The sequence below is a fragment of the Pelobates fuscus genome, chromosome 11 (genome assembly GCF_036172605.1).
Source record: "Pelobates fuscus isolate aPelFus1 chromosome 11, aPelFus1.pri, whole genome shotgun sequence".
NCBI classification, from domain to species: Eukaryota; Metazoa; Chordata; class Amphibia; order Anura; family Pelobatidae; genus Pelobates; species Pelobates fuscus.
The window spans coordinates 97672069-97686724 of NC_086327.1; the positions used below are offsets into that span (position 1 = coordinate 97672069).

At 41.7% G+C, this 14656-nt stretch overlaps 1 protein-coding gene across 1 annotated transcript in view; it reads right to left on the reverse strand.

Annotated features, from left to right (window-relative positions):
* Positions 1-282: 282 nt before the first annotated feature.
* DFFB (DNA fragmentation factor subunit beta) overlaps positions 283-14656 on the reverse strand; it is a 29554-nt gene continuing 15180 nt past the window's right edge. The window contains exons 3-7 of the mRNA XM_063437109.1: positions 13676-13864; positions 11152-11231; positions 9201-9371; positions 7128-7228; positions 283-881 (exon numbers count right to left, since the gene is read on the reverse strand). Of these exons, the coding sequence (XP_063293179.1) occupies positions 662-881; positions 7128-7228; positions 9201-9371; positions 11152-11231; positions 13676-13864 (761 nt within the window). The 3' untranslated portion in view covers positions 283-661. The remainder of the gene's footprint in view (positions 882-7127; positions 7229-9200; positions 9372-11151; positions 11232-13675; positions 13865-14656) is intronic.

Sequence of the window (14656 nt, forward strand, 5' to 3'; positions counted from 1 at the left end):
AGGCCAGTTAAGGTTTGGATTATGCATATTCATACATTTATTCGGGTCCTTCTTAGTAATTGACACTAGTTACTTAGACCTACCTTGTATGTGTGTGTGTATATATATATATATATATATATATATATATATATATATATATATATATATATATATATATTCACACACACATACATATAGATATATATATATATATATATAATAAAAGAAACACTAGATTAATTGTGGGGGGTAGCAGGAACTACTATTAAGGATAAAAAATAAATGTAATAGGTGATTGAAAAGGCTCTAGGAGGTAGTAGGATATCAGCGAAAATTAATTACCGGTAGGTCTGCCTTAAATAAGGAAGGAAGGGAATACACATGTAGCACATTTATAAAACAATACACACTCAAAAGTACTAAATACTTTGTATAAAATAAAAACAAATGAATAATGTTTGTGCTCATACTTCCACTACTTCTTGGTGGCAGCAATGCTATAATAGTCATTAACCCACACTGAATATAGAAAAAAATACTTGCACATTCACCTTAATCCCAGTGCACTTTTAAATAGAGGTTTTTAGTACCACTGCAATGAACATTCAAGTACTGCAAAAATACTGCACAAAATTAAAATAAAAAAAATTAAAGAAAAGTACCAATTCTTTGATACCTTTCACTTCTTAAGTCGTTTGAGTTTTTTTCTTTTGCCATAGATCATGGAGGAGTCACAAGACAGGTTATGCGAAGTTTTTTTATGGCAAACAATATGAACGAGCTTTAAGTTTTCTATTGTGAAGAGCAAATTGTAAAAATATTGCCAGTTTATTTCTCTTCCATTGCATTCCTTCACAGCTTCAACCAGGCAGGGCACAATAGTTCGCTTCTTCTCAATTCTGAAAGGTAATCGGAATAAAAAGGAAAATTAACTATTACTCAGAGACAGAACTAAACAGCACCACATTCTCAAGTTTTCTCACTAATTGTAACTTGTCCTAAATTCACCATAAAACTGCAAATTTTAGGCAAAATAGGAAAAAAAAATCTTCAGCTCAGCTATTCTTCCAACTAGCTACTATGGTTTTATTTCGGCTCTGTCATCGTCTTCTGTCTTTGCATATTTAGCAAAGACCCTGATGGTGACTGCTCCGGTGGCGCAGGGAAAGGTGAGTTTTACTTACCTGAACCTGTCCCTCACAGTTGCCGCAATGGTCTTCAAAGCTCCATCTTTTGTTAAGTTTTGGCAGGCATAAGAAATATACTAAAACAAGAGTCAGGGCCGGCGCCACCGTTGGCAGAACTAGGTATTTGCCTAGGGCGCCAGCCGGCTGCGGGCACCCACCAGGATATTTCCTGGTGGGCTCTCCCTGTCCTGAGCCGCAGCGCTGGGCGAGCGGCTCTAGAGCCGCCTCCCTTTAGCATCGGGCTGATCCTCCAGGCGCCCGAAAATGAGGGCCCACGGAGGAGCTTTTTCATAGGAGGCCCAGGAGGTGGCCATAAGCTGTCAGTTTTTTGGTATGGCAGAGCAGATACCTGCTTACCCTGATGGCAGGTGACTGCGGCGGGAGGAGAGGAGGCAGGCAGGCAGGCGGCGAGGGAGACTCTTCTTGCAGTCTGTCAGTGAGTGAATGTATGTCAGTGAGTCTTCCTGTGTGTGTGTGTGTCTGTCAGTGAGTGAGTGTATGTATGTCAGCAAGTGTCTGCCTGTGTGTGTGTCTGTCAGTGAGTGTCTGCGTGTGTCTGTCAGGGAGTGTGTGAGTCCAACCTTGAAACCAATTATTTTATGCTGTTGAGACAAACGAAGGCAAAAAAACCCACAAAATTTCCAATTATGCCATGCAAAAGGAAAAAAAAAAAAATAATCAACAAACTGTTCAAATACATAATTATAAAAAACAAATTTAGGGGCGGAGCCTGACTGGCGGGTTGAATGGCAGCATGCTTCCTGAGCTCCTGGGCTCCACACGACAAAATCCTTCATAAATCCCGCCAGTCAGCAGATCACACCGCAAAAACCTGTGCACCGCAGCGCAGTGACCGCGACAAATCGATAGATACCACAAACGAAGACAACCTGGTTAGCGCAGCTACGCTGACACCAAGTGCGGCCTACAAGCACCTTTGGCGCCGGAGGGACGGCCGCTCTCTGAGCGCTAAATACAACTACTCAAGCGGACCTCTGCACATCCCCCCCCCCCCCCCCCTACAGACTGGCGGGGGTCATCCCGGTCCCAGGAGGGCACCTACCACTACCTCCTGTACCCAGCATCGACAAACGGCACGCAAGCAAAATGGCGACGCCTGCGGTTGCTCTCCCAGCCGAGGCCTACATAGACAGGTTCCTAGCCTAACTGGACTCTCACTTCGCCAATTTCTGGGCGAAACTGGAGGCAAGGCGCCAGCTCAAGCACACAAGCAAACTGTTTCCAGCCAAGTCTCCGACCCAGCAGACCGGCACACTCCAGACCGCCTCTCGGTCAATGCTCCCGTGCTCCTTGCCAAGTAAGCAACAAACCCACGGCAGACGGGGGCAGAAAGAGGGCACACGACTAAAGAAACCACAACACTGCCCTGCACAGATGACCTAGAGCCACATACTCACTCAAAAGAATCTAACGCACCGTTACGACCTTCACAAGGTGTGGCTGTCCCACGGGATCCTCTACGCACAAGGTGGAGGCTGAGAAGGTACCGGAGAGCTGGTCGCTTAGGGAGTGTGGGACATACTGCAGCGGGACACCGGCACAAAGCCCGAGGTACTGGGGCAGCGATACTCACGGACTTACGGGATGGCAACTCCCATAAGCACCACTCGGCTGTACCAAGGTCCAAAAGCCCACAACATCTCGCCCCATCTCAGATCCCCTTCACGGATGACCGGATCAACGGCAACACGACAAGTCACAGCATGGACTACCTACTCCAGCACACCAGTGGCGTAGGGTGAAGGTTTGCAGTAGCCTCTCTCCCTGCCACCACTCCGGTCAGCAGAGCAGAGCTAAATGAGTATTCACTTGCTTGTTATCTGATACTCAACGGTTTCAAAAATATAGCTTAAAATGTTTATATGCTCAATAACACACACGATATTACATGTACTTATGCCACACTCGATGGAAGAGCCTAACCGCTCCCACACTTAAATGCTAGTCCCAAACACTCACAATCCTGTTATGATCGCCATGCCTGTTTTATGTGAATGCACTAGCCTGACTTAGCTCTTGTGACACACAGGTCCAGAGTAACTATGCAACGTATGTTTTACTAAGTTCTGTCCTTGTCTCTTCTCCTTGTTTTTTTCTCTCCCTCGGATATGATATTTGCCTAGTCCGCATGTAACCAACTTTAAATTATTCAACCTAGTCTATCACCTAGCCACCCGATCAACTAAATTATGTATGCAACCTACCTGTAATGAAAGAGGGGGCTAGACAGACCTAGATGTACATACACACACACACAGGGCTCAACAAATCCCCGGTCGCCATGGCGACTAGACATTTTGTCCTGGCACCTGCCATTTGTCAGCCCTTTGCTAAGCCGCGGAGGAAACATTAAAGCTGGCCGCCGCAGGGAGCATAGAGGCGGCACGCGAGGGAGCAAGTAACCTTCCTGCAGTTCCTCTTTGCTCCCTTGCGCACAGGGGAGTAGAGAGAAACTGCAGGAAGATTGACACACTGGTCGCCAGGGAAAGATCCACTCAGCTCTCCCAAAGGAGTCTGGGTGGATTTTAATTAAAATAAAAATAGCAATTTGTGAGTGTGTCTCAGTCAGAGAGTGTGTGCCTGTCACTGTATGTCTGTCAGAATGTGTGTATATCTGTCAGTGTGTGTTTCAGTCAGAGATTGGGGGCGGAGCTTGCGTACGGTGAGGCGATCTTCCATGCAGGGGCAGAGCTTGTGTTCTGAGGAAGCTACTGCACAGTGGCGGTACTAACATAGAGTGGGCCCTGGTGCAAAAACTGTTTTGGCCCCTGAAGACACACGCCCATCGGGTGGCCCTAATTGCACGGGCCACTTGATGGGCCCTGGTATAACCGCAACAACAGCACTGCCTGTAGTTCCACCACTGTGCCTTCCTTATTACACAAAACACCTTTTCACGGAAACTGGAAAACATTTTCAGGAGATGCAAGATCATTTTCCATGGCGTTTAGAAGGGGCTGTGGTGAAGTGTGTGTGTATATAGGAGTCTGTTTATGGTGTACTTTGTGTAACTAAGGGCTGTAGTGTGTGATTAGGTGTGTAATAGGGTGAAGTATGTATGTGTGTGGGGGTGAAGGTATGTAGAAGAAGGAAGAAGTGTGTATGTGGGTGAAGAGAGGATGTGTTTGAGAGGTGCACTGTGTGTATGCAATTGTGTACACTGTGTTGGTGGGAGTGCACTGTATGTGGTGGTTCACTGTTTGTTAGGTTGTACTGTGTTCAGGGGGGTGTAGAGAGTGGGATAGGGAAGAGCTTTACAATTTTTACTTTCATAATTGTTTAAAAAAAAAAAAAAAAAAAGAATATTCCTCTTTCCCTTATCTTACCTTGCAGGGAGGGGGTGGCACAATCAGATCTTCCTCTCCCTGTCTCTCCCCTGTGCTGACCCAGGAGGAATTCCTCCCAGCACTGTGCCCCCTCTGGCCGCTCGTGGGGAAAGGATGGAACACAGATGCACAGTGACAGCACTGCTGCAGCTTGTGAAGGGAGACTCGGTGCTCCTGACTTCAATTTCAATTGGGGGGGGGGACAAGGGGGCCACGGCATGATGTAGGGAGGGGTGGGGGCCCTAGTGATGCCGCTGCCTGACCCAGAACAGAACTCTGAGGTATTCAAGTACCATTTTTCTCAAATTTTAAAAATTTCCATTTACAACTACTCTGAGCACTCTATGGTTAAAGGGACACTATAGTCACCAAAAACAACTTTAGCTTATTGGATCAGTTTTGGTGTATAAATCATTTCCCTGCAGTGTCACTGCTCAATTCTCTGCCATTTAGGAGTTAAATCACTTTGTTTATACACCTTAGTCACACCTCTTTGCACAGCCTTCATAAACACTTCCTGTAAAGAGTCAGCTAATGTTTATACTTCTTTCTTTGCAAATTCTATTTAATTTAAAATGTATTATTCCCTGCACTGTTGATAGCTTGCTACACCCCACAGAAGCCTCCTGTGTATGATTAACATTCACTTTAGAGAGCAGACAGTAAGAACTTTTAAAGTACCGGTAAGTTACATCTAATTGAAAGTGAAACATTTTATTTTTTTTTCATGCATGGTGTGGCTAGGGCTTCATGGACAAATAAAAGGGATTTAACTACTAAATTGCAGAGAATTGAGCAGTGAGACTGCAGAATCATGATCTATACATTAAAACTGCTTCATTAAGCTAAAGTTGTTTTGGTGACTATAGTGCCTTTTGAAATGGACAATGTAGATCCCGGGATGAGTTTTTAGACCCTTTGTAATTATAAGCATTGTAGTTTAAAAAATATTTTTTTTCTATTCTCTATTGCTGAATAAAAGGCAATTTAATGCTATTTGTTAAATACTAACATAAATAAATAATAGAATATAACCTTTATTAAACAAATTGTCAAGATTACAGATACAGTAAAACTAAAATGTTATTCAAGGTTAGATCAATGTTGTCACATGTAAAACAAATAATGTGCAGCTTTACATTTCTTTAGCATTATCGCCATCTCATGGCTGTTAACTCTTGGTGCGGTACTGCCTGCATTAGTATGTTTGGAGACTCTAGTTTTACATGTGACATGTATAGGAAACCTAGTGTGTGCCTGCAACTGGCTAAATTCCTGTAGGAACCATCTATTGTGTATGCATTAGAATCATGCCAGCCTGCCAGGTGGCCGTACTAAGTAGCACAGTGTTACATAACACACAGCTCCAGCTACGTTACCTAGGCACCACTGTCACTTTGCAATGGTGTGCTATATCTTGTAACTGGCTTCTAGCAATAGGTTTCCATCATCTGTTATATGTAGTTTGCTTACTTTGATCCAGCTCGTTCAACTATAGCTTTTTTTAAATTCCCACCTAACCAGTGGTGGATCTGGGGGGGGGGTAACGGGAAAATGCTCTCACCGAGAGCCGATGCTCTTCCCAGCAGGGCCGACACATTTGTTTTAATCAACCTACTCCCCCAACTACACACACTGCCCCCACCCCCCCATACACACACACACTGCCCCCACAGCCTCCAATACACACACACACTGCCCCAACAGCCCCCCATACACACACTGCCCCCACTGTACCCCCATACACACACTGCCCCCACTGCACTCCCATACACACATTGGACCCATACACACAGTGCTCTCACTGCACTACATATATACACTGCACTCCCATGCACACACTACACCCCTTACACAAACACACACACTGCCCCTCCTGCACACACAGTGCTCCACTGCACCCCCATACACACGCTGCACCCCTCGCACACTCACTGCCTCCCAAACACACATACTGCACCACACGCACACACACTACTAGAGGCCCTATCCACTACTACAGATCCTATCCTGGCAGACCCCAGGTAAATTGTCAAACTGTTCTTAAACGGTTTGACTATTTACTCTGGGAGGGCACCACGGCACTCCTGGCATCATAACGACTACAGAGAACTGTAGTGGTTATTGTGCCTGAATTGTTTCTTTAAATAATCTATCAGTGCCACCGAGATAAGGCTCTGGATCCGCCCCTGCACCTTACGTCACCTTATGGTTGACTCCTTAAGTACAGAGCAAATGTACAAGTTCTGACCAAAACAAAACCTTGGATTTATGCTATATGTCTATTTAACCATAATTTACCTCTTTCATATTAAAGTTGTATTCCTAGTATTTCTCTAATCCCCTTGCAATATCGCCATATTTATTCAGTTAATTAGATGCAATTACATATGAGTGTAAGAAAACTTGTATTCCTAGAACTATAGCTCCCTCGAACCCCCCGACCCAGCATAGTAAGAGTTGAAATGCCCTTACTGTACTTACCAATTCCAGCGCCTCGCTCTGCCCCCTCCGACGTCACCTGATGCCTCAGACAAAAATTATAGGCAATAATACAACTAGCAATACCATATTTGTGATAGAACCACTTTAGTATCCAAGTTAAACTTACATGTGGTCCAGATTCCATGTACTGAATAGAATTCGGCTCTCTCTGTTACTGTAGGGATTAATGGAGTGCTTTGAAATGCAGGCCTCAACATCAAACGGACCCTGGAAGACAATTTGCTTGAGTTTTTCATTCCATGTATGCATGTTAAGATATAGAAAATATATAAAACTTCATAAACAAAGTTTCATTAACAAGAGGAAAAACAGATTCATAACCAAGGACTTACAAATGTAACTTGGTTTTATTGGAAATGAACACTTTTAACACAGTTTAATGTATGGGAAAGATGTGTCCAACATGTTCAGCAGAGATGTACAAGTTACTACATAAACACACATAATTAGAACGAAACAATTGATAATCTCCTGGTTTACAGTTTAAGGGACACTATAAGCACCAAACAACTTTAGCTTAATGGAGTGGTTTTGGTGTATAGATGATGCCCCTGCAGTCTAACTGCTTAAAGGACCACTCTAGTGCCAGGAAAACATACTCGTTTTCCTGGCACTAGAGTGCCCTGAGGGTGCCCCCACCTGAGAGTGCCCTGAGGGTGCCGCCGGGCTCTGGGGGGAGGAAGAGGTTAAACTTACCTTTCTCCAGCGCCGGGCGGGGAGCTTTCCTCCTCCTCCTCTTCTTCCTCGCGACGTCATCGGCTGAATGCGCATGCGCGGCAGGAGCCGCGCTCGCATTCAGCCGGTCGCATAGGAAAGCATTCACAATGCTTTCCTATGGACGCTTGCGTGCTCTCACTGTGATTTTCACAGTGAGAAGCATGCAAGCGCCTCTAGCGGCTGTCAATGAGACAGCCACTAGAGACTCTGGAGGCTGGCTTAACCCTCAGTATAAACATAGCAGTTTCTCTGAAACTGCTATGTTTATAAAAAAAAAGGGTAAAAGCTAGCTGGACCTGGCACCCAGACCACTTCATTAAGCTGAAGTGGTCTGGGTGCCTAGAGTGGTCCTTTAATTCTCTGCTAGGTGTTAAATGACTTTGTTTATGCAGCCTAGTCACACCTTCCCTGCATATGACTTACACAATATCCCTACACATTTTCTGTAAAGAGAGATCTAATGTTTACACTTCCTTTATTGTACAGTCTGTTTAATTTGGAATTTATTATCTTTTGGCCTGGTAATAGTCTGCTACAGCTTGCATGAGCCTCCTGTGTGTACTTAAAGTTTGATTAACAGGAGATAAAAGCTTCTAAAGCAAACAAACTATGCTGTCATACCGGATTAATAACGAAACACATTTTTCATGCAGGCTGTGTGAATCACAGCCAGAGGAAGTGTGACTATAGCTGCAAAAATGGGAAAAGGTTATTTAAATCCTAAATGGCAGATAATTGAGCAGTGAGACTGCAGGAGCATGATTTACGCACCGCAACTGCTTTAAAAAAAACTAAACCTAAAGTTTTAGTGCTTACAGTATCCCTTCAATTATAACCACTGCAACAGCATGACTGCCTATTTGATCAACCCTTTTCCTTTGTTGACTGGTTTAATACATAAGAATATGTCAGCAACAATGAATCATATACCAAATAATAGATAATACAACATTATTTATCTTGAAGGCAGAGAATCTCCTGGATCAGTAGCTCAGACAATGTGTATTATCTAGATAACGAAAAGTGCTTCATAGAGGAGTACAACTGGGGTTGGAACCTGTGCTTTTTTAAAGGGACACTCCAGGCACCCAGACCACTTCTGCCCGTTGGAGTGGTCTGGGTGCCAACTCCCACTACCCTTAACCCTGCAAGTGTAATTATTGCAGTTTTCATAAACTGCAATATTTACCTTGAAGGGTTAAGTCCTCCTTTAGTGGCAGTCTACTAGACAGCCACTAGAGGACACTTCCGTGTTCATAGAACACGAAAAGTGTGCTATAACGTCGTTGGACGTCCTCACTCTATATGATGACCTCCAGCGTTGCTGAAATCCCCATAGGAAAGCATTGAAAGCATTATTCAATTTTTTTTTTTTTTAAATATACATTTTTCTTGCCCTTGGCAGAAATCTGTGCTTTCTGACATTTCATTAGTAATGTTGTAAATTGAAAATGTGTCTTACTTGGCAAGAAAACCATCCTTCCGAAGTACAAAGACGATTAGCCTTCTGTTCTGTTCGATCAAAGTAACGGCCATTGTATCTCACAGCTTTCAACTCGTTGCTCATGGTCTCTGTGATCCTCTTGTACTCATCCCTTGCCACTGGATCTACAATAGCACCGAAGCTCTGCACCTAGAGACAAGACAACAACTTCAAAGAAGCCACTAGGTATCTTGGAATTCTAATGAAATCTGCTTGTACAACCAACTGAGAGGCCAAATATATGGCACCTTTTAAAAATGAAATGGATGCATTGAAAAGTGCAAAGTATTCACAACTTTCAAAGACAGACTGCCTGCTTCTTTTTGTCATTAGCAAAGATATAGGGGGGGGGGGGTATAAATGCTATTTAATTATGTTTTGGCTGTGGCTAACTGTCCCACTGTATTCTTTGTACTCTTAGTGTTTAACATGCAGATAGTTTTTCTATGACACAGAGTAACAATTGCCTAATCGTTTCTAACGATTTATTCCTAACGGTCATTAATTTCTCCTTTATGTATCTTTTTATGTCCTTAATGTACTCTAAAACTATTAATGTATTACATGTCGAAAAAATATTTTGTTTCTCATAATTTTCCTTGTAAGTACTTATCAGTGTCCCTCTTCCATACACAGCAGGCACAGCAAGAAAGTAACACATATAATTAAATATTATTCATTTATAAGCACCAGCATTTCCTGCAGCGCAGTATAATTCTTAAAGCATAAAAGTAATTGATGACAATCGCTTTCAAATATAAAAGACCAAGAGGTCCTGCAAAACTTTAGTGTGACACTCCAAGTATCTGGTTTTATGATAGTTCTCTTATGGAAAAGGATGTAAACTTTAAACTACCGTATATATTGAGAAATGTTGTTTGTTTACAACACACTGTTCTTATTGGTAACTTCATTATTTATTACATGATTTTCTAAAAGTGTTTCGGTCCAACAAATATTTTTTTCCGGTTTTATTTCCATTAAACAATTTGCTATCTATACAGACTGGAGAAAAAAATAAATGTAAACATTACTTTCCAGGACGCCCAAAATACTCTGATTTTGGGTATGTTTTTTATGTGCAAAATCAGTTTGTAGTGAAGGGCTAAACATCATACCAACAATTGCATTCTGTGAGCAGGAACACATTATACAGCATCATGCATACAAATAATAAAACATACTTTGGAGCAGGGGGTGCATTAAGTCAGTTTTATGTTTTGTGGTTTTTCTTTTGTCTAATTTGCAATATTCACATTACATTCTATTCCATAGTGACACGTGCATAAATACACTTACTCACAGCTTCTTATTCATTAAGTATATGAAAAATCTGAGATCTACTGGCATTCCATAAATCTCTGCTGTGGAGGTATTTATGGGATATGTATAGATCCACAATTCTCTAGAATACATTAAATGTAGAATACAACCTGATGTGTCACTTTGAAGGAGATAGACACCCTAACCACTGCATGATGATGTATCGTTTATGGTGCCATTATACTGCAGACATAGTTTTCTGATTTGTGGTCAATTCGTTTTCAAGCTATCTGACCAAAACATGTGTTTTCGATGCAAGAACTGTCAGGTTTTCTCTAGTCTATTGCTATACGGAGGTTCCACTTCTGCATATGCAATATCAATTTCTTCCATGTTTTAATGCCATCCTTTGGTTCAGCCAATTTGGTGACCTGCTCAACCAATGACTTGCTTTAAAATATGAATAAAATTTATACTGCTAATGTATAAGTTCCACTTCTGAATGAGCAATTCTAGCGAGCAAGGGCCTCTTCAACCCTCAGTTTGGGTTATGATTATGGTGACTAGACAGCTCCTTTACATATGCAATTCAGTTAGCCTTACGCAGACCATCTATCTGTAGCATATAAATAGTGCAAGGATTTAAAAAAATACTATCATGCATTACCTCTTTCATATAACTTCGAACCCGGCTTTCACAGCTGTACCTCATGTAACTAGATTTGTTTCTGAATCGAGGTTCTAAACCTAAGATAAAAATAAGACAAACATTTTATAGTTTGCTGTTCAGTTAATTAAAATACAGTACTTAAATTACAGTAATGCAATCTTCAACAAACCTATTGGTTTGCCAAGCATCAAAGTCTTAGTCTGCAGTTGTTAGAGTGCTGAAGATTTCTTATTCACTCCATACCTCCAAAAAAAAAGAAAAAAAAAAAGAATTTGGCAAACTAATGCGGTCTCTCCTGCTCGAACTTTGAGAGGTATGGGACACGTCCTGAGCATGCAAAATAAAGAGCAACTTGGTCGGCTTATAAAAATGACATATCGGCTTATGCAAATGAATTAGAGCCACATGCAACTTCTTTTTACGGTCATGTGTGGGTGTCATTGATTTTGAGAAGCCGCTTGCGGTGTTACAATGAATGTTCAAAACCGCCCTCACTGACATGACTGATGCCTGTATGTGATGTTGTGCAAGAGATTGTGCTCCAACATTTTCACATTTCAAAAAGTTAGAGACAAGACTTGGCTTGGATGAGCTAGCCAGTGGGCAGCTGTCTGAGTGACCACAAATGAAATATTGGTTGGGGAATGGGGAAAAGTAAAATGAAGAAGAAACCGGTCTGAAAAAAAGGCAGTATTAATGTCAAATAAATAGCAGCAAAGCACTTCAAGATTACAGTGACACAGTAAGATCTTGTTCTCTGACTGGTGATGTTGCAATCACTGTTAGGAGCATCGACACTGGTGTTTAAAAGCTCCCCGACAATTTCAGAAATCCTATCTGAAGAGGCCCCCCATAGATAATCCCAACTTTTCTTTAAACAGACAAAATCCCACTCATATGTAATTGTATTTGTTTAACTGAATAAATATGGAGATATTGCTAAGGGGATTAGAGAAATTTGTATTCACGAAATGTGACTGTGGAGTGGGAATTTTCAAGAGACAGATGTTCTGTTGCTTATTGATTGAGACTGTAATGTTGACTTGAGCATAATAATGTACAATAAAGGAAATCACTCTGAATGAGGCAATCTACAGACCTTTTGAAAGATTACTAGGGAACTGAGCGTGGGTTTCTGAACACAGTAGCAGCAATAATTATATTTTATCAACTATTGGTGGTGTTGTCAAGTTCATGAACTATTATTTCTTTAAATTCCCAAACTGTTACAGTGTGTGTGGCGAAGCTCATATACTCAGTCTGAGTATCTCCGCCAAGTATTCCCTTTCCAAGGTGCAGGAGGTTTAGAGTCATTATAGCAGTGTCCTCAATCCACAGCCAAGACTAGACTTGATGAAGGGTAAAAGCAGGAACAACAGGCTAGTTTACAGCACACAATTCATGCCCCACCCTGGCGCCTTGGTGTCTGGGACATAACTGAATCACACAGGACACAGAACTCCCTCAAGTTCTTAGTGTCTTTGGATATCTCATTACCTCCCTGTTTCCCTTTCAAAAAGTACCCTATTTGATAGTCTTTTGACAGAGTGCTACCCAAGTAAAGTTTCACCAGATAGCAGACTCGAAATCCGATACACAATCCAATGCAGTGGGCCATGCAGTGTGCCTCAGTGATCATCTTACTAGTTCCTGATGGCAACTGGTTGACCGATTCGGCTCCACAATGTCCGGTAGGGCAAAGGCACCGCATGGAAGGGACACCTAAGTGATTATAGTTTTTTGTAGAGAGGTGTTGGCTGGGAGTCCTACACGAGTTATACACCAAAGTATAACAAGTGTAATTACATTAGGGAGGGATATTGTCTCTGGCTGAGGGTAAACGTCAAGAAAGCTCTGCCTGGAGTCCATTACGTTTTCTTTTTGGGGGGGGGGGGGGGGGGGGGGGGGAGATTCTTGCACCTGGGCCACATGGTTTCTACTTACGCTTCTGACAATAGCAACTAGAATAGCCATAGCTATGATGCTTGGCATGTACCTTTAAGAAGGTTGTTGAACATGTATATTTCAAAGTGCAGTTGGTGTGCATATGTATAACGGTTTGGAATACCAGCAGCCTCTAGGAAAGCAGTTTGTAAAAATGTACCCACAGCTTTCAAGAGGACATATGAGCTACTAATCTATCTATCTGAAAAACTGGACTTCACTTCTCTATATTGTGTCTCTCTGAAATTATAAATGATTGGTGGTGAGTAATTCTGATGTCGTTGAAATATAAATGAATGGTTACTGCATGCATACCCATGGACATAAACAGGGACCTCGCAGATACTCTCAACATCTGAAACGGCAAACTCCCTAGACCATAATAGAATATGTGCTATCAAAGGCACATTCATATGTCTCCTTTTCCCAAAGAGAGAGATCAGGGGATTAAACAAATGTCGTTTTTATTCTTCTAGAAGATAAACTAGGAATCCTCATTTTGTATCGTAATGATTGAAGTTGTTGATTAATGAACAGATAAAATAAATCATATTTCACAACGAAAAGATACGCTGACCTTCAAACCATGGTTGATCATCTTCTCGACTTTCAGCCAAGATATCCTCCTTCAAATTTTGGATAAAATCTGCAAGCATTTTTTGTCTTTCAGGAGCATTTTCATCTGATAGCAATTTCTGTGCCGCTTCCACAACATCCGTTTGCCTTTTGTAAAATGCATTCAGAAACCGATCAATGTCCGTGACGTCTTTTATGGCCCCAAAAAAAAAAAAAGAAAAGAAAAATACATGAACACAAAATGCGTTAGAAAAAAATAATTTTTATTAATAATAATAATAATTTTATATCTATTAGCAAAAATTACTATTTTTCCAACCACCAATAACAAAGGTCATGAATACCAAAAAGGTGCGTTTTTATAAATTACATATATGTAACCAAAAGTATGGATGAAAACCCCTACCACCTGAAGTAAGTGATAGTTAAGACATTGTTAAACACAAGTCTGCACACACCAGTCAAGCCATAAGACTTGCTTTTACCACAGAAATCTCACTTAGTGCTCTCACTACTGCAAGGGATTCTGGGTGCGCGTAAATGTGGTTCTTTGTTGAGATAATTTGCATACGCCCACCCAGAAGTGTGAGAGCACTGTTAAAGTGAGAATTCTGTGGTAAGAGCAAGTCTTATGGCTTGACTGGTGTGTGCAAACTTGTGTTTAACAATGTTTTAAAAAAAAAAAAATATATATATATATTATTATTTTTTTTTTTAAACAGCTTGCAAAAGCGGAAAAAACATTTTCTGCTGCAAGCTTGGCCCCATTGTTCTCGAGCCCACACTTTCTGTGACTGTCCAATCACAAACTCCCAAATGCAGCTCATTGATAAGTCTTTGTATGGCAGGTGCTCTGAGCAATTGCCGCCTCTTGAGTTTATATACACTGACTGCGCTAACCAAACCAGGAAGTGACATGACCGGTTGTCTTATTGACAGCCAAGGGTGTATAACAAGGTAAATTTATAATAGTGAAAATTTC